At 48.7% G+C, this 19,365-nt stretch overlaps 1 protein-coding gene across 1 annotated transcript; it reads right to left on the bottom strand.

Moving 5' to 3' along the window:
* Positions 1 to 608: 608 nt before the first annotated feature.
* LOC122182994 (UAP56-interacting factor-like) lies at positions 609 to 12,945 on the bottom strand. Its single transcript, XM_042876697.1, has 9 exons — positions 12,824 to 12,945; positions 10,210 to 10,353; positions 6,688 to 6,830; positions 4,721 to 4,845; positions 3,961 to 4,042; positions 3,647 to 3,690; positions 3,487 to 3,561; positions 2,395 to 2,506; positions 609 to 1,661 (listed from the first exon to the last, which is right to left on the bottom strand). The coding sequence occupies exons 1-9, from the start codon at positions 12,903 to 12,905 to the stop codon at positions 1,566 to 1,568; spliced, it is 903 nt and encodes a 300-aa protein (XP_042732631.1). The 5' UTR covers positions 12,906 to 12,945; the 3' UTR covers positions 609 to 1,565.
* Between the last annotated feature and the right edge of the window lie 6,420 nt (positions 12,946 to 19,365).

The following is a 19,365-nucleotide window of genomic DNA, read 5'->3' as shown; positions in this document are numbered from 1 at the left end:
AGAGGAATATCAGGGTGAGTTCTGAACACCCAGGGGATGCTGAACACACGGACAGAATCACTCCATGCCTTCGTAGCATGGTGTAAGGAGGTATCAGGTTATTCTTAGCACATCTCCCATCGTTTGTCCATACTTACAGCAAAGGTACAATTGCAGTCAGGTCTATTGTCATTTGTGATTGTATTTCCTGCTCATCTCCAGTGACTTCCACACTATTCGCATGAAGAGATGAGTTCCCCTCCTCAGTTCATTAGGCTGGAAACCCGTTTGCATTCGTTTCACTTCAGATGCACTCAGAGCCAGGTCTGCTCTGATAGTTTTGCTGATAACATTAAAAGCAGAAGCAGGGTAACAACTGAGATTTTACAAGGAGCCTATTTAAAACCTCCTGCTGCTTCAGAGGTCGTTTGACCCACAGAAATGATGGCAGGAGGTCAAATGCTGCAGTGATGCTGCCAAGGGGTGGCCAAGTGCTCACTTACATGTGCAGAGTGGGCAAAGAAGCAACAGCGAGAGGGCACCCAAGGTGGCTGTGCACCCCTTGAGGACCACGCCAAGAGGCTGAGCTTGCACCCAAACCCTGTTAAATGAGAGGAAATAACTGCAGGTGCCATTTGACAAGTTTTTTATTCAGTGCATTGGATTCATACATCACTGCTCAATCAACCAGCTAGCAGCATTTCACACATTCCTATAAAATCAACCCCGAATCCGGTCTCTTGTTAAAGACACTCAGTGTAAAATGTAAAGCAGTCTATCAAATATTTACTTCTTTACTTACAGCTTAGGGCCCAGTAACAGGCTGTGCTTGGCTCGCTCAGTGTTGGCTGCAGTAGTGGGCAGAGAATGGATCAGCAACTCATGTTTGGTACGGGGCTTCATTAACAAACGTCTCATCTCAGCTCATTAACTTCTCAGCCAAGTGCTGTGTAGCCTGGCCTCCTTCCCACATCAGCATGATTATGCACGGGTGGAGCTGCACCTGCAAAGACCCCAGTGCAGACCTACACAGCACTGAAAGCACAGATTTGGGCTGAGATCACCCATCTGCTCAGTGCTCAGAATAGCAGGGCGCTCCAACTGAGCCTTTGGGCTGCTAACGAGGCAGGACGAGGCACTGTGAGGATGGGGAAGGTCCTACACTGCAAACTTTTGGGCGGGGGTCCTGGCTGCACACTGTAAGGCTTTTGGGTGGAGAATGATGGAGCACGTCCTTGGCACAGCCACCATATTTGCTGGCGTCTCAAGTGGGCAGGCCCAAGGACTCAATGCTGTTCCCTTCTCTGGTGCCTGGCAGGGGGATGGAATGGGGCCCCCGCTCCATGGAGCCCAGCACAGCAAGTCCACCTCCACTCATCCTCTTCCACCACCTCCCTACACTGCGTAGAGCCCTGACTGTAGTGCCGCCTCATCCCTGCCCTCAATCACTCGCTCTCTGTGCACGGAAGGAAGTAGACAGCAGGTTGTCGAATCAGCTACCTCAGAGGGAATCTATCGAGTTTTATTGAGCCAGCTGTTACGGGGCCCGGGCTGCTGCCCGCTGTCCCCATGATGAGTGCGTGCTGCTAGGGCATGGTGACCGTCCGGCGGGCGCTGCGGGCTGCTGCAAAGCGCCTCTTATTCCTCAGCCCAGAGAACCTCTCATCCAGCGTCAGGCTGGTCTGCGGGGGAAAGGGAGAGCATGTCAGTCCTGCGGCTCGTGGCCAAGCGCAGCCGGGCTTGCAGCAGGGTATTGATTAGAGCCCATCAGTTGGGAGGGTGCGTCGCAGCCGGTTAGTCAATTAAACCACCCATCACATGGAGACAAGGAGCTCGACAGACTGTGTGCGGCTGAAAAACCTCCAAGCAGTGCCCAGCCCCCAGAGAGCGGGCGTCCTTGGCAAGAACAGGAGCAAGCAGATGGCGTGTGAGCACAGGGCGTCAGGAGCAAACAAACCGTCCAGACAAGGAGAGCTGGCGATGAAGGACGGTGGAGCAGGATTTCTGACCCGCCCCGGGGCTCTTGGAGTAAAACATGGAAAACGTGGCACTGAAAAGTCCTCCAAAGCAAAAAAAGAGCAAAGCCCAGAGGTGCTGCATCTCTCTGAGGATGGGGGAGCACCAGCGGTGACATGGCTGCCCCCGCCCAGGCCCGCTCCCAGGGAGCACCTCCCCACTCCGAGCAAGCACACAAATGGGACAAGAGGGACCAACAGAGCAGGAGTAACAGGAATGAGTCTGTAGCTGCCAAATAGTCTTCTCAGGTGCCGCCATTTTGGTGAGCACCCAAGCCAACAAGGCTGCAGGGCTGTCCTCATGGGTTGTGCTAGATAAACCCAGCTGGCAGCCCCAAAACCAAGCAACAGGGCTCCTGTAGTGTGCGGGATGTGGCCGGTCCCCTCGGTGCTCCTCTACCTGGTTGGCCATGGCACGAAAGTTGAACCTCAGCATCACCCCCTTGGGCTGGGGCTTGGTGATACGTGGCGGGGGCCTCTGGTTTCGCAGGAAAGGGCGCTTGGCTCCGAGCCTGGGGGAAAGCACAGGTATGTGGTCACAGAGGGAGCTGAGGCAGGTGGCTCCCTGTTATCTGCAAACTAATAGGGTTAAGAGAGATCCGTGTGCAGCCCATGCCTCTCCCAGTGTTAATCACAGAGATCTGCATGAGCGTGTCCTGAGAAGGGCAACAGATCTGTGAAGGGTCTGGAGTTAAATCTTATGGAGAATGGTTGAGGGAACTGGGATGGTTTGGTCTGGAGAAGAGAAGGCTTAGGGGAGACCTTATTGGTCTCTACAACTCCCTGAAAGGAGGTTGTAGCAAGGTGGGGGTCAGCCTCTTCTCCCAGCAGTAAGATGAAAGGTGATGGTGTCAAGTTGTGACAGGGAAAGTCTGAGTTGGATATTAGGAAAAACAACTTCTCAGAGTGATGATGCACCAGCACAGGCTGCCCAGGGAGGTGGTGGAGTCCCTGTCCCTAGAGGTATTCCAGAACCATGGGGATATGGGACTGAGGGACACGGTTAGTGGAAATGGTGGGAGTGGGCTGATGGATGGACTTGGTGATCCTAGTGGTCTTTTCCAACCTTAACGATTCTATGATTCTATGAAGAGGTGCTCAGCAGCTGTACAAGCTGAGCTTCAGCACTGCAGCTACCAGGGAATGCTTTCTGGGTCCAGTTACCCTCACCCACCTACCAGATCCTGCCCCTGCACAGCACAGGCCTGAGGCCACTCTCCTCCAGCCGCGAGCAGCTCAGCACTGCTCCAACAAAGCCCATGAGCAGCCATGTGCTGCCTGCACTCCCCCTTGCTCCGGATACCAAGCCAACCACACATAATTACTGTCTCCTTTCAGATACACCAAAACAAGGCACCATTTGCTCACCATTTGATGGCTGAACCATTAGCTCCGCACTTATTATAAAAAACATGAAGCTGCAATAACGCTAAAGGGATTAGCAATGGCTTTTGCAGGGCTCCCATCCTAACAAATCAACTCATTTACTTACGTGTTGGTCTGGCTCGCCTGGGGATTAGCCACAGAAACTGTCAGAACCGCTCCGGGGCTGGGTTTCACTTGCCACCTGCCAAGACAGCGAGATGTCTCCAGCTTCAATTCAAGCATGAAAGAGCAAGTCACGTTCATTCTGTGCCTTTGTCGCCAATTACCTTCTCATCCTTGGTGGTTTCCCTTCTGCATTAGCATCCATTTGCTGTGAAATCAATGACAAAAAGGATCAGTTAAATAATTACCAGTCAGAACCTGTGATTCGTTTTCCAGCATTTTGTTTGGAGTATTTGAAAAGCTCTTTCTCTGTGTCATCACAAAACTTGTTTTTCTTGGGTTTCTTGCTGCATAGGCAAAGCAACTGGCAACCATCTCTCTTGGTTATTTTGGAAGCAAAGATAAAACTGGGCAAGGGCTGGTAAAAGTGAAGGGTTGTCATCCACAGCAGGTAGTATAAAAATGCCTCTGTACTGACCCCTCTCTGGATGTAGGCTTTGGAGAACCGCTGCTGCATCCGCTTCTGCTGGAAGCCTGGTCCCCTGTTCAGCAGGAAGGGCCTGCAGGGCGGCAGGAGAGAAAACAATGGAGGTCAGCACTGTATTGAGTCTCTCCTAAAGTTTAATGTTGTAGCACATATCTGAGTTTGGTATGAAAAGCAATATTAGAAGTAAATGAGGATATCTGTGACCAAGTTCAGCACTATGGGTTTTTCTGCCAGCAAAGGATTTCAGAGAAACAAGTTTTTCTGCTTGAATGAAAGGACAGCTTGTGTTTGCTTTGAGTTCTTCTCATTGGAAGAAAAATGATAGAACAAAATCATAGGAAAAAAAAGAATGGTCAGAAGGGACCCCTGGAGGCCATTCTGTCCATGCTCTGCTTACAGCAAAGACAAGACTGACACCAAGCTCCATTTGAGCTGGGAGGATGCGAGGACATCTAGGCAGACCCCGGGGCTGTGCCCAGAGTTAGCCCCACTCCCTGCCTTCCCATTGGGACAAAGCCTCTGCTTTTGTAAAAATAAAGGCTATATCACCCTTCCAAAGCTTTCCCCAAAGTGGCAGATTAGATGCCAATAGAACAACGCTCACTAAAATCCAGTGACAGATCGAATACCACCTTATTAACATAGAGCTGCTTTGTGTCCAGGTGTTTTCCAAACACACCCAGGGCACTCCTCTCACATCATGCAAGCATACAACTGACTGACATCAGAGCCACAGGGAACCAACATTTACCTTCTCCCTGGGGCGCTGGTGCTGGCAGCAGCTGCTCTGAACCTCCTGGGGCCGGGTGGTGGCCGTTGCCGTGCCTCGGGCTGCCCATTGCTGCTTTTGGGGAAAGCATCCTCATTCTTGTTGCCCTGGAAGAGCAGAGACAAGTCAGCTGTTGCTACCTGCACTGATGCCATGCAGGCAAAGACAGAGCGACAGCACAAGTTAGGAGAAGTGACAGTACTGCACTGATGCTTGTTGATGCATTGGGTACTGCTGGAGGCTGTGGCAGAGGGGTTTCAGCTCTCTGCCCTCCATTCCCATATTGCCATTCACAACAGTTTTTTCCTTTGCAGCTTTTGCTGTCTTGCAGCAAAGACTTTGTTATTTTCTTAATGGGAAGTTGATTCCCTACCAAACTTACTCAAACCTGGTGTCTGCCATGGTCTTTAGCAACTATAGCTGGAATATTTCTACCAAACTGCTGTACTCTGAGCGTTTGGATTTGTGACACACCGTTGACAATGACTGGAACATGTACTGCAGGTCCTGGGCATGACACCACAAGTCAGAGGGAGAATGCTTCATCTTAACAGTATAGAAATAAAAAAAACAACTAAAAGTGTGGAGCACAAATCTCACACAACACGTTATAGCCTCAAGTTTGTTTTCAGTCATTGGCCTTTTCCAGTTCAGACACAGAAACACAGAATCACAGAATGGCCAGGGTTGGACATCAAGGATCATGAAGCTCCAACCCCCCGCCACAGGCAGGGCCACCAACCTCCACATTTCACACCAGCCCAGGCTGCCCAGGGCCCCATCCAACCTGGCCTTGAACACCTCCAGGGATGGACGGGGCATCCACAGCCTCTCTGGGCAGCTGTTCCAGCACCTCACCACTCTCTCTGTAAAGAACTTCCCCCTGCAATCCAACCTCAATCTTCCCTCCTTCAACTTCAAACCATTTCCCCTTGTCCTGCTGTTATATACCCTTTCAAAGAGTTGAAATGTCTGATGCCTGAAGCACCAGAAGGCTCTTATTAGCAGCACAGTTCTCCTGCATGTCCTTATACACACAACCACATACGCCTCTCAGTCAATTTCTGCGGGACAGCCACCATCAGTGCTGCCATTCAATAATTCAGATGTGTTTCCACATCCTTCCCACTTGGTTTACTCCTACAAAAAAAAAGGAAGCTATCACAGAATTAAGCCTCCTAGCAACTGCTTATTGCTTTTTGCTAATATCCAGCCACACTCCATACATATCCGAGTCACTGCAGTCATTATTTTCAAGAATAACCACATTCCGTGTGCACGCATGCTTACTTTGGGGTTCTCTGCTTCACACTTCCTGGACACAGCCATTAAAGTTGTCGTCACCATTTTGGCATTTCCAAAAGCTCACTGAGCACATGTGACCTCCTAATTGAGTTTTTACAACCTCTTCTCCCAGAGGACTGTCCACTTGCTCAATTTCCACCTTTCATTAACACCAAGCCAGATGGATCTTAGTGATACTTAGAGATAAACTCTGGGAAAGGAGTCAACATATTTCCACTAAAACCACTTTTGTGTCATCTTGCTTCCCTATTATCTAAAGGATAATATGGGAACCACATCCATAACCATATCCATGTCACCTCTAAACAAGAGCAGGAAGATGGGGACGGTGAGGAATTGGATTTTATGGCAATAGTTTAAAAAATTAAACAAATCTTTGAAGGACACTTTTTTTCTTTACATCCATAGAATCCAATTCAGGATGAACATGCCAAGCTTTATGCTTATAAAACCAATGGGAAAACTGCTGGTTTGCATGCATGTGTCTGTGCTCGCCTATGCATACAAATGCTGTACATGGGCACATAAAAGACTGTGCCTGTGCATTTTTTATGCTGATTGTCCTTCGGGGTGATGCGGGAGCAGAAAACCCAGCCAACCACTACATGATCATTGGGCAGAGCTGCACTCTTTTCCTCCCATACCTCCTGAGCTGATGCTGGGCGATTTAAAGGGCTCACTCCACTCAGTGCAGCAGCTGCTCTTCTCCTGGGGCCGGGCAGAGCGTTCCTGAATTGCCGTCGGTTGTTCTGTTGTTGTCCAAAGCCTCTCCTAAAACGGTTGGGTCCTAAGATAACAAACACAATGTGTCAGTGACCTTCAAAACTCACGTCAGGGTTCAGTTCTGGAGATGTATTGCAAGGTTGCCTTAGGATGATATAGGAGTATCTGTATAAACAGCGTGACAAGAATCACTCTAATTTGATCCTGAAAAGGAAATCAATTTAGCAAAATTATATAATAATAATATTATAAATATAAATATATAATATATATTATAATATTTATATAATTTATATATTATATAATTTATATAATATATAATATTTTATATATATAAAATAATATAAATAAATAAAATAATTTCCAATATCTCACTCCGACATTTTCATGATCCATGCAACTGACAAATGCATCATTTGAAGAAAAAAGCCTTCCACAGTCCTGGCTGCTAATAAAGGAGGAACACTCGCATCAGGAAAGGTGTCAGTCTCTCGTCAGGGCTCACATGGCCATGAATTAACTGTGAAATGGAAAAGCCTTTCCATACAGACACCCAGTGATTCAGATACCCACAAGCCAAACCCACAGCTGCTGGAGCAGCTCTGAGTGCCCACACTACTCCACTGGGGAGGATCAGCCCACCCGTATCTATTTTCTTTCGGTCTGAAATATCCTTACTGCAGGGATTGAAGGGAGCATCTTCTGCTGCTTCTTCATGTTAATGCACAGTGTATACACTGAAACCTCTCATCTCGCATTTAACTTTTCCCCTACGCCTGTTTATGATTTCTGAGTGTTGCTGAAGCATCAAGAGGAGAGCACTCAGAGAGGCACAGTGCATTAAAGCCTAATTACTCCATAAGATAAACTTCTGTATCATAATTAAATAGTCATTTTCCAGGGTGCTCCATCAGTGAAATCTGCGCACACCCCCACTGGGGTGCATAAATCAAGCAAAAAAGCAGTGAATTTCAGCAGGCAGTAACCATGCATTAAAACCCCACACCAACGAGAACCTCAGAGACACAGACCACGGGATGCTCGGATGTGTGCATTGATCCCACTCCATCGATTCCTACATTTATAATGACTTGGAGCAATTAGAAGTGAAGTGTTGTGAGGAAGGATGGCAGCAGGTGATTAATGAAGGCTCCAGCCCCAGGGTGAAACACAGAGCATGCTGACACCAGTTACAAGGTAAGGGTTAGCATCAGGGTTAGCATTAGGGTTAGGGTCTTCTTTCAATTCAGCATCTTCTTTCCAGCACGAGACTGAGCCCATCTGTGGATTTCCCACCAGAGCAATAGGAGGGGCAGATGCACAAAGCAACCCTGAGCAGCAAAGCACACTGCTGTCCATCAGCCCCTATTAGAGAGCTGCAGCTCAGCAGTGCGCTCAGGCACATCCCAGCCCATGCACATAACTGACTGCAGGGCCAGCAGCTCTGAGGGCACCCTGTTTGTGCCAGCTGGGGATCAGGGCTTCCTTGTATATGTGTCCTGACATGTGGCACACAGGAAGCTCTATCTCTGCAAAATGTCTGGCAGGTATTTCTGGGCGTTCTCAGCCCAGACAATAGAGGGCTCCAGGAAGACCTCCCTGCATCCTTCCAGTACTTGAAGGAGCTTATAAACAGGATGAGAGAGTGACTTTTTACATGGTCTGATAGTGACAGGACAAGGGAGAATGGCTTTAAACTAAAAGAGGGGAGATTTTAGTTAGATGTCAGTCTCTTTACCCAGAGAGCAGTGAGGCCCCGGCACTGCCCAGAGCTATGGGTGCCCCATCCCTGGAGGTGCCCAAGGCCATGCATGGGGCCCTGGGCAATCAGATCCACTGGGGGGCACCCAGACCACAGCAGTTGACAGAAATGGATCTTGCCCATTCCAACCGAAGCTGTTCTATGTTTCTAGCATTTATTAATCAAAGAGCTCTTGACTAAAATCCCCCAGTGTCAGCACCCTGCCTGGGGGTGCAGGCTCAGAACCTGGCTCTGAGCACACATCTGAAGGCCAGGAGTCTCTCTGCCCAACTAGCCAGGCTGGGGAGAAACCCTGAGGCCCACTTCTCAGTGGAGATTTGAAATTGGAATCTCTTGTCATTGAAAATCATCACTCTCCCTCACCACTGGGAGACGGTTTAAGCTGAATTCCAGGAAAGATAAGAGCTTGCATGAGTTCTCTTGCTGTTCCCATCAGCATAATACCTTCCCCAAGCTCTGCCATTGCTGTGCTGTGCTGTACTGATCGGCGTGTTGATAACAGTTATCACATCTCAGCCCACGAGGGGCTGCCTTTCAGCAGGGATTGAAGAGGAATGAGGCCCCTGAAGAATTATGGGCTTAATTCCCAGCCATGCTGAGCTGCCTAAAATTACTCCTGACATCAGCTCTGCACAGCACAGTGGGTCCCTGCCCTGAGCAGGGCTGAATTCAGGCCTGGTTAAACCTATAAAATACTTAGACTAACAAAAGTTTCTGCTTTCTAAGGTTGGCTGCAAAAATGGCCCACGTTTGACTTCTGAGTAGCAGCAGAATATCAAACCCCACGTTCAGTTTTGGACAGAGAAATCAATTTGCAAAGGGGAAATATCAGCACTGTTTTGAATCGGGACAAATCTCAGTGAGGCAATGTGTGGCGGAAAGCAGGAATGCAAGAGTGGGAGGCGGATCTGAGACAACTGGGAGTGCTCCCAGTGATCCTCCTGTCCTCGTGTGCCATTTGCACTCAAGGGGATGAATGCAAAGGCGTCGCTGCAAAATGTCACTAAAATCTCCAGCGAGGTGATTCAGCAGCCAGGAAGAAAAAAAAAGAAAAAGATGGTAAACAAAGATGGCATTTGATGCAGCAGATCTCCTCAGTCTGGAAGATAAAACTAGTGGAACCAAATAGAGATTAGTGTGTAATCACACGGCATTATTAAAAAACTCATCATAAAAATAGCACGGTTGGCGAAAGTGATAAATTAGCTCCAATGACGGAGCTATCAAAGGCAGTTACTGAAGGGGTAATTTAAATGTGTTCTGGGAAAAAGAGGATTCAGAAGAGGCATAATTAAAATATGCAAAGCCAAAGGGAATAGAGAACAGATATTAAGTCACTTTGAATTAGTAATTCATGGGAGGGTGGAAGGGAGAGAAATGGATGGATTTATGCTCTGAAAGGGTCCTGTTACTCTATTGTTGCAGAGAGAAAAGCTATTCAGCACCCAAGTGCATATTACATGCACGCAGGAATTAGATAGGAGAAGGATTTAGGAGCTGATTTTGTCACACAAACATGTTTTCCAGGTCAGTGATGCAGCTTCACAGAATCTCACAGAATCATTGCAGGGGTTGGGTTCTGGGGATCATGAGGTCCCATTGACTGCAGCACCTCAGATATTTACAAACAGCAAGCAGATCCCCCCTCATCCATCCCTGCCATCCCACAGCACTCCCATACCTTGCAAGTTCCTCTGCATCCAGGCACGGGAGCGGGGCCGCCCGAACCCATATGCCAAATTCCTGTTCTTGGTCTGCTGTCTCCGGCCGTCCCCTGCAGCTTTGGCATCTGTTTGCTCCTTCCTGTGACGCTTGATGATGTCATCTAAAATCACAGCCACAAAGGGGAAATTTATCAAAGCTGCACTTTCTACCAAAGTCATTCCCATTTTTGGTGCTTGGAATTGTCCATGGTGAAAACAAGGTTGGTGGTTCTGTAAGTGATGCTGCCAGACAATGAGATTAAACTCAGCTAGGAAAGCACAGGCTCCATTTGCTTGGCTCCTGTATGCTGGAGATTAGAGCACAGTGAACTATGTCTCCATCCAGCACGTATTCACTACAAGCAGGATGGAGATTTCAGACCCATGTCATAGAATCATAGAATGGCCTGGGTTGACAAGGACCACAGTGATCATCTAGTTTCAAATCCCTTGCCATGGGCAGGGCTGCCAACCAGCAGACCAGGCTGCTCAGAGCCACATCCAGCCTGGAATGTCCCACTGAAGGATCCAGTCCCCAAGACTGCCCACACAAAGGAAGGGATTTTTCCATGGACACCAACACTGTGCTCATCAGAAAACATTTTTGGTGGAGGTCTGACTTGGGAGGTGGTCAAAGGGGGGAGAATGGGAAAAAAGCATCAAAGAGCAACAATGCCAGACATGGGAGCCCCTGATGCACAACCCATACAAATGCTGTTTGTGGGTTGTGCAAACACTGCAGGGTGAAAATCTGCTCAGTCCCTAAATCTGTAAATGGGAAAACCAAGGTTTGGTGCAGGGAAGCAACCTCACTTATACAGGGTGACTGAGAGGAGGGGATGTCATGGCCCTGCAGACACTCACTGTTCGCCATGAACGATGGTTTCCTTTCGGTTCCCATCTTCCAAAGACAACACAGCTATGGATGTGATCAGATCAAAGCAACACACACCATGAATACCAGAAGTACTTTGTATTTAAAGCGCCACAATCTTCGTCTGACTCTTGATTTTCTCACTTATCTGGGTAGATTCCGCTTCTCACATACTCTGTGGTAGCCCTTTGGTTCCCATTGAGCTGGTTTGAAATCAAGGAGGTCTTTTTAATTCAAGCTGTTTTGATGAAGAGGAATGGCGAAGGCAAAGGGATGTCTCCTGATCAATTCATATTTTCCAACAATTTCCTCTTTTAACCTCAGACCTCCCAGAAAATATTCAGTGAGTAACAGAGCTGCATCTAGTGAGCTCCAATCAAAACGTTTTGCCTTTTGCCAAATTAGGGAGGAAAGAAGCATCCCAGTCAGGCCTTTTCCCAGGCAGCGATGACTCCAGCTCCTTAATGAACCACCAGAGCGGAAGCACAGAAGTGCCATTAGCTTTCAAAGGGCTATTATCACAAACAGCACATCTTACCTCCAGTGCTTGTCACCTGTCATTTTCTATCAAGAAAATCCCATGTTCAAATTAATATAAGGCCCAGGGAAAGCAAATGAGAGCAGATGTAAGAATAAGCTGCGTGACTGCTTTTGTGATTTCTCTATCAAGTCTGCCAGGAGGAGAGCACGTTGGGAGAGACTGAGCGATGCTCTGGGTATGAATGTGCTAATGTTCCCAGCTAAGTGTGCCTCTGGGACATGTGCTATTTGGGGCACAGGCTGCTTTGAAGCCTACAGCCCCTCCTCTGCAAAGAGGTTGTCAGTGTGGGCTCACAAGGAATGGAGAGGAGCTGGATGCTCAGCTGCCCAATCCATTGCCTTCCAGTTCTCTGGATACCAGTTGTTACCGTTACTTCTCCCACCAGTATGATGGGGGTTAACAGAGCAATGTAAGAGGGTATTAAATAAGGGATCCTGGGAGGTCACTTAAGGTACCCCCATGCCCTCAAGACAGAATTAGATCTTCAAGGGTGGCAACACCATGGGAAAAAAAAAAATTAAATGAAAAATTAGGGGGCAGACAAATTCCTGCTGAAAATCTTCATGCTGCCATTAAAATAAGTGTGCATCAGCACCAAGGAATCTGTAGGAGAATATGCTGTGCTATCCCCAGCAAGTGGCTCATCGCTGGGAAGAAATGACACACGGTTTGTGTTAGGACACAAACCCAACATGAAGAGATGCCGGAGAACTTTCCTTCCTCGGCGATGTCAACACGACGATCCGCTGAGATCTACAGCCCCAGCCCTGGAGTCCAGGCCTTCAGAGCTAATAAAAGGGCAGTTGTTTGTGCACAGTTCACATCTCTGCTGCCAGAGGAATGGCGAGCATCACGAGCAAGCTGCTATAAATAGCCGCACACCCGAGGATATGGCTCATATCTTTATTTCAATAGAGGCTCATTTACGTAAGCCTCTCCCCTTTGAAGTTACGGGGTGCTGCCAGAAAAGCACCGAGACGGGGCCCAATCCGTGCTTCCAGCCACCCCGTGGCTCTGCCTTTCCCTGCCCGCTTCCCTCCCCGGGCTGGGAGCACCGACAGCCCCGCGGCTCACCCCCACCACCTCCCAACACCCCGCACCCCATTTCCCAGCGCAAGCCGCGCTGCCCCACCAACCCCGGCCCGGCGGAGCCCCTCTCCCCAATCACCGCACGTACCCAGGGACATGTCAATCTCCTCGGCTCCCGGCTGCGGCCCCGCAGTGGGGCTCGGTCCGGGCTGCGGCTCCGTCACCTCCATGAGCTCCGAACTCGCAGCGCCGCCGCCCCGCGCAGCTCAGTGCGCCTGCCCGGAATGTGCCGGCACCGCCGCCGCACCGCACCGCACCAGCCCGGCCCGGCACCCCGCCCCTGCGCGCACGGCTCTGTCCGGGCAGCCCCGCACCGCTCCGAGCTCGCTACGCAGACCAGCAGCATCCTTGAGAAGGCTTTAACGCCGGGCACAGTGCCTGCAGTCTCGCTGTACCGACACTTTTTCCGAATCCCGTTCTCCCGGGGTTTATTACGCCCTGGAGAAAATGCGTTTTGAAAAGATATCGTAGGCAAACGAAGGATGCAAAGTGCAAGGTTTTGCACTTGGGCCGGAGGAATCCCTGGCATTTTTACGGACTGGAAGGAGCGGTCCTTGAGAGCAGCCCTGCAGAGAAGGACCTGGGGGTCCTGACGGATGAAAAACTGAACATGAGGCAGCAATATGCGTTGCAGCTCAGGAAGCAAATAGGATCCTGGGCTCCATCAGAAGAGGGGTGGCCAGCAGGGACAGGGAGGTGATGTCCCTCTCTGCTCTTGTGAGACCGCATCTGAAGTACTGTGTCCAGATCTGGAGCCCCCAGTACAAGAAAGACAGGGAGCTGTTGGAGAGAGTCCAGAGGAGAGCCACAAAGATGATCGGGGACTGCAGTACCTCCACTATGAAGACAGGCTGAGGGAGCTGGGTTTGTTCAGCCTGGAGAAAAAAAGGCAGCTGGGTGACCTCATTGCAGCTTTTCAGTACCTAAAGGGAGCCTGCAAACAGGAGGGGAATCAACTCTTTGCAAGGCTAGATAACTGCAGGACAAGGGGAAATGGTTTTAAGTTGAGGGAGGGAAGATTGAGGTTGGATGTCAGGGGGAAGTTCCTTCCTATGAGAGTGGTGAGGTGCTGGAACAGCTGCCCAGAGAGGCTGTGGATGCCCCGTCCATCCCTGGAGGTGTTCAAGGCCAGGTTGGATGGGGCCATGGGCAGCCTGGGCTGGTGTGAAATGTGGAGGTTGGTGGCCCTGCCTGTGGCGGGGGGTTGGAGCTTCGTGATCCTTGAGGTCCCTTCCAACCCTGGCCACTCTGTGATTCTGTGTGACTCTGTGTGAATGACTTTGGCTCATTTTGAAAACTGGAAAGAGCAGAGGAAGCACACTTGGCTCCTGCTCAGGAGTGAAGTTTGTTGTCCTGGGGACAGCAGCCATGCAGGATTGGTCCCTCAGCACCCCCAGATCGCTTACTGAAGTGCAGTACTTCGGGGGACCATTCTGCCTCTGGGTCACAGCAGTTCTGGCACTGCTCCCTGAACACAAACGGCAGCCAAGCAGCCTTCTGCTTTTTGTCAAAAAGAAAGGGGGGAAAAACCACTCCTCTTCCAAAGGAAGAGCATCATTTTCCGAAGCTTCTGTACAAGTGCTCGGAAATAACCTTCTGTACTGCACGCATAGTAAAGGCCACATGAGTCTCAGAATGAAGTCTGTGTTCTGTGGTTTCAGAACACGTTTTCCCATCTGGGCAGCTTGTACTTAGGGTGAGACATTTCTACAGGCAAACAAATAGGGCAAAGATTGCCTCCTGAAATGTGGATGGCACTCAGCAGGATTGAGTGCTTGGGAAAGGGAAGGGAAGGGAAGGGAAGGGAAGGGAAGGGAAGGGAAGGGAAGGAGAAAATAGTATGCATTTGTATCTTCAGAGTATCTAAAAGCAACAACTGAGAGATCTCCAATTGTGTTTCCATTTTATCCTATTTAGGGAAACAAGAGACAAAACAAGAGTTTAGGAATACTGAAAGCAACTTCCAGTCATTTTAGTTGGCAGAATCATAAAATCATAGAATAGTCTGGGTTGGAAGGGACCTCAAGGATCATGAAGCTCCAACTCCCCCACCACGTGAAGGGCCACCAACCTCCACATTTAACACCAGCCCAGGCTGCCCATGGCCCCATCCAACCTGGCCTTGAACACCTCCAGGGATGGACAGGGCATCACAGCCTCTCTGGGCAGCTGTTCCAGCACCTCACCACTCTCATAGGAAAGAACTTCCCCCTGACATCCAACCTCAATCTTCTCTCCCTCAACTTAAAACCACTTCCCCTTGTCCTGCTGTTATCTACCCTTTCAAAGAGTTGACTCCCTTCCTGTTTGTAGGCTCCCTTTAGGTATTAGATGGACTCCTTCATGAAAAGGGAGTGTTATTTCAGGACAGGGAGCTTTATAATTTATCAGGTGTTCCTTTTGTCACATAGGCAAACCCTAAGGAACCTCAGAAGGCTTTTAGCTAAAAACAAATAAAAATAGAAGGCAGTGGGAGAAGGGAACACATGCCAGCATTCAAAAACTTGTATTATCTGAAATATTTGCTCAGTCTCTGGGTAGATTTAGTGAATCTTTTGCATGTTGATGAACTGGTGGTGATTTGTTGTTGAAATAAATCCTATGCTGGTATATAAAAATACAGATTTTTTTGCTTGGCATGCAGGTCTCAGTGCTTGTAGGGATACATGCCAGGGAAGTGTTTCATATCCACATGTGTACATTTGTACCTGCTGGTATGGAAGCACTCCAATATAGACCAGAATTGCCCAAACGAGCAACAAAGGTTTCCACAAAGGGCCAAAAATCCCATCGGGAATGTCGGTGATATTTCATATTTCGCCCACCAGGGGGGGCGTTGGGGCCTTTTAATTGGGGGGAGCTCCCTTCTACACGGCCTTTCTCACCTTTTGCCACGTCCTTGAAAATCGTCTTTTTGGGAAGATGGAAGAGAACAAAACTATTCTACAGGTTTACCGAGAAACCTCCATGGTGGTTATTTTTCCCCACCTCACCCATTGCCATAATGTGAGCTGCTTTGATGGCAGCACTTCAGTTTTTATGCAGAAGTTGTAACGGCATGTAATGAGGGGGCTGAGGAACACACAGCATCAGCTTCAGTTTTCGCTGACAGGTCATCCATTTCTTGATAACAGTTAATTAAGAACTCCATGATTTGAGTCTTAATGCTTTTAACAGATAAGTGCTGTAAAACCAGAGGAATTTAGAGAAGGATTTTTTTTTTTTTTCTTTGTATATATGTGTATCAAAGACTGAGATCTCAGGCTGGTACATGCAAAACCCCTCTTCCTAAACCCATGAGCTACACCTCTGAACTATGCAGAACATCCTTAAAACCACCCCATCAAAATGCATGTCTAAATCTGGAGGTCTGCAGGGTGATGTAACACCAAAACCATTGTATTACAGCACAGTACAACTGATCATCTCATGTACATTTATCTAGAACAAGGTCACTGCAGCTACTTCCTATCTTAAACTGTCTTGTGTGAGATCAGAGCTGTGACTTGAGAAATGCATGGCATACTTCATTAAAGATAGCAGCAGCAGCATAGGCTTGGGTTCATCTCACACGTGTGCAGGATGACAGGGGACTTGTAGCTCTGCTGCAGTCTGTACACTACTAGCTGCATCCTGGTAAGCTGAGGTACACTGATAACAGCACTGGTCACAGTGTAGGAGTTGTTTTAGTTCATGTTGCTTCTCAGGGTCTCTTGATGTTAAAATAAACCTCCAATGAAAAGGATACGTTTTGAATTTTTCCAAGAAACAAACAAGGAAAGCATGTTGCTGCATGGCAAATGCATTATTCAAAATTAAAAAGGAAGAGGAGAGGAGAGGAGAGGAGAGGAGAGGAGAGGAGAGGAGAGGAGAGGAGAGGAGAGGAGAGGAGAGGAGAGGAGAGGAGAGGAGAGGAGAGGAGAGGAGAGGAGAGTGAAACCCTGTTAAAAATCACACTAGAATGATCAGCTGAGGATAAAGGCCTCTGCAGCACCATGAAATAGGAATAGGAGGTACTTAGAATGCTATCTTTGAGGTAAGAGCTGCCCTCCCTCCCCCCTGCCTTCAGGAATGCATTCGCTGGTGCTCAATGAAGCATTGCTAGCTGTACAAAAATAATCAGATGCTCCCTATGGAAAGAGTACTGGGAGTCTTCTCATTAATGGATCTGCTGTTTTACTGTGGTCTATACAAAAGATAAAAGATTTAAGAATATCTGTTGCTCACCAAAGCAGGCAGATGGAATCCTGCTTGCTTCTTTTCTATTGGATCATCAGATGCTGGAGTATTTTGGGTTATATCTAACTCTTTCAAAATGATGTTTCAGATACATCACTGCCCTTTAGCACTCCCAGTGTGGTACTTGCCTATTTGATTTGTTTGCTTTGCTTTCACAGTGGACCAAATTATACCATTTTATTCTGGAATCTGGTTATTTGGGAATTATTTGATCTCTTTGTGTAAGGCTGTGGACGTTCGCAGGTCTTGAAGAGGAAGAGCAATATCAATCAGGAAGAGGCCATCCAGTGATGTGCAAAGACAGAAGAAATTGAAGAGCAGACAAGAAGATGGCAGAAGGATCATGTGAGTGCTGAAATAACCACACATGTGTTATCTCTGTGCCTCACACATGTCAGAGGACTGAGGCACCTCGTAATGAAACACAGCAAAAACATTATGAAAGCTTTGGCATTTGATTGCTTCAAGAAAGAAATTCTCTAAAGGCTGGAAAGAAAAGTCAGTGCTGACATCTTAGGAGGATTCCTGTTGCTATTGTTATCACTTGCCCAGGCCATGGATCTGACCTGGGACCTGACACAGCCTGCAGGATGATGAAGGACACTTCCAGAGGTACAAGGCTTGGCCTCACCATACGCAGAGCAACAGCACTGTGAGTCTTGTGAGCAACCACAGCTTGCAATCCATGTTGAAAGCTGGGCAGATCAAAGCCTTTTCTAGATCTCATCCCCCTAGGGCACTAACACTGCCTCTTAATGTTTGTTGATGTCATCTCTTTATGGGTTTTTATCTAGAGAGGATGTGGGTAACCACAAAGACTTTCAAAGTGGAAGCTGCTCATGGGAGCGGGGGATTTTTGGTTGTTGTCAGTCTCTGTACACACAGCCTCTGTCTGTGGTGTGGCAGCACAAAAATAGTTTGTCTTGTGCAGTCACACTGCAACATCTGAGCGTTTCCACATCTTCCTGTATTCCTTTTTGCTGCCATGTTCAACAAGAACACACTCTGTTCTGCAGAAGAAACCAAGGGATACCACAGCTGTGGCTTGCTGATCATTATGGCATGGAGGTCTGGGGAGCCACTGAACTCATGACTCGTGGTTTTGCTTATTGCTGGTTCATAATGTAAGAGGGGGCAGCAGGGGCAGGAGGGAGGCCCCTATGGGTCAGCCTGCACAAATCTATACCTGAGGAATGTGCAACCACATGCACAACCCAGCAGTGCCTGGGACCTCCATCCACCTCCACCTCCCTGCTTGGAAACCCGTCGGCAGGCAGCAGCAGCACTGTTCCTGCAGCTGTGTGTGACTTGTCCTGCTGTAAATCCAGGGGATGATTTGCTTTCCCAGGGCAGAACTGTGCTCCAGGCAGACCAACGGGTAGATTTGTGAGCACGAATCCCACAGTGGCACCCACAGCTGATGCAAAACGAAGCAGACAGCCACAATATTTGCAGGTGACAATGGGAGCCCTTCCCCCTCCACATTTGGCAGCGTGCTCTGGCAGGAAAGCCAATCTGTTTGCAGTGACACAGACATCCCAAAGCCCATACACTGCAGCACCAAGGGATTAAGCCCTTCACTCTTCAGTGCTGCCGTACTGATCCCAGCTAATGCAGTTCTATGGAGTGTGGGTCAGAGAGTGCCCATAAAGCTGTTTATTTCACTGCTAACAGCTCAGCAGTCTCTTGTTGACACAGCACTGCTCTCTTCCATACTGCCTGTAGGGGCAATTTCCCTTTGATCACCAAATCAGTCATGATGATTGGCTTGATTGATTGATGATTTCATGCATGTACACATGAAAAAATATATTTATATATATATAAATACATATATGCACAGATATATGCATATACACACACACACATATATATACGTATATACAACTATCCTTTTAAACACCTTTAGGAGAATCAAAGCATAAAAGCAGATTCTGCCTATCGCATTAAAACGTGGGTCTAGGAGCCTTTCTTTTACTGTTTCTTCATGATGGCTCTAGAGGTATTTCTGGCAGATAAATATGCAGCACCTAAGAAGTGCAGATTACACGGTAATAGAGATAATTACTCTTCCTCTAGCATCTCATTAAGGCAGCGGGGTCCACCGCAGCCCGGTTCCCATCAGCATCGACCGGGCAGCGCCCCGGGGAGCCACGCCCCCTCACCTCGCCGCCGATTGGTCAGAACGGCCGAAGGAAGGCACGAAGCCACGCCCCTCCCCGCTTCTGATTGGTGAGGGCGGCCGAGCAGCTCGGAGAAGCCACGCCCCCTCCTCCGTCTCCGCTCTCCCTCCTGTTCCCCCTGCAGGCCCGGCGGCGCATGCGCAGTGACGGCGGCGGCGGCGGGCGGCCCCGCTGTTGTTATTGTGGGGCTGGGCTGCGCCGCGCGAAG

Source organism: Lagopus leucura, unplaced genomic scaffold (genome assembly GCF_019238085.1).
Source record: "Lagopus leucura isolate 7727_CA_CO unplaced genomic scaffold, USGS_WTPT01 Super-Scaffold_100016, whole genome shotgun sequence".
Taxonomy (NCBI): Eukaryota; Metazoa; Chordata; class Aves; order Galliformes; family Phasianidae; genus Lagopus; species Lagopus leucura.
Note: the sequence above shows the minus strand (reverse complement) of the source record. Positions and strands in the feature narration are given on the sequence as shown.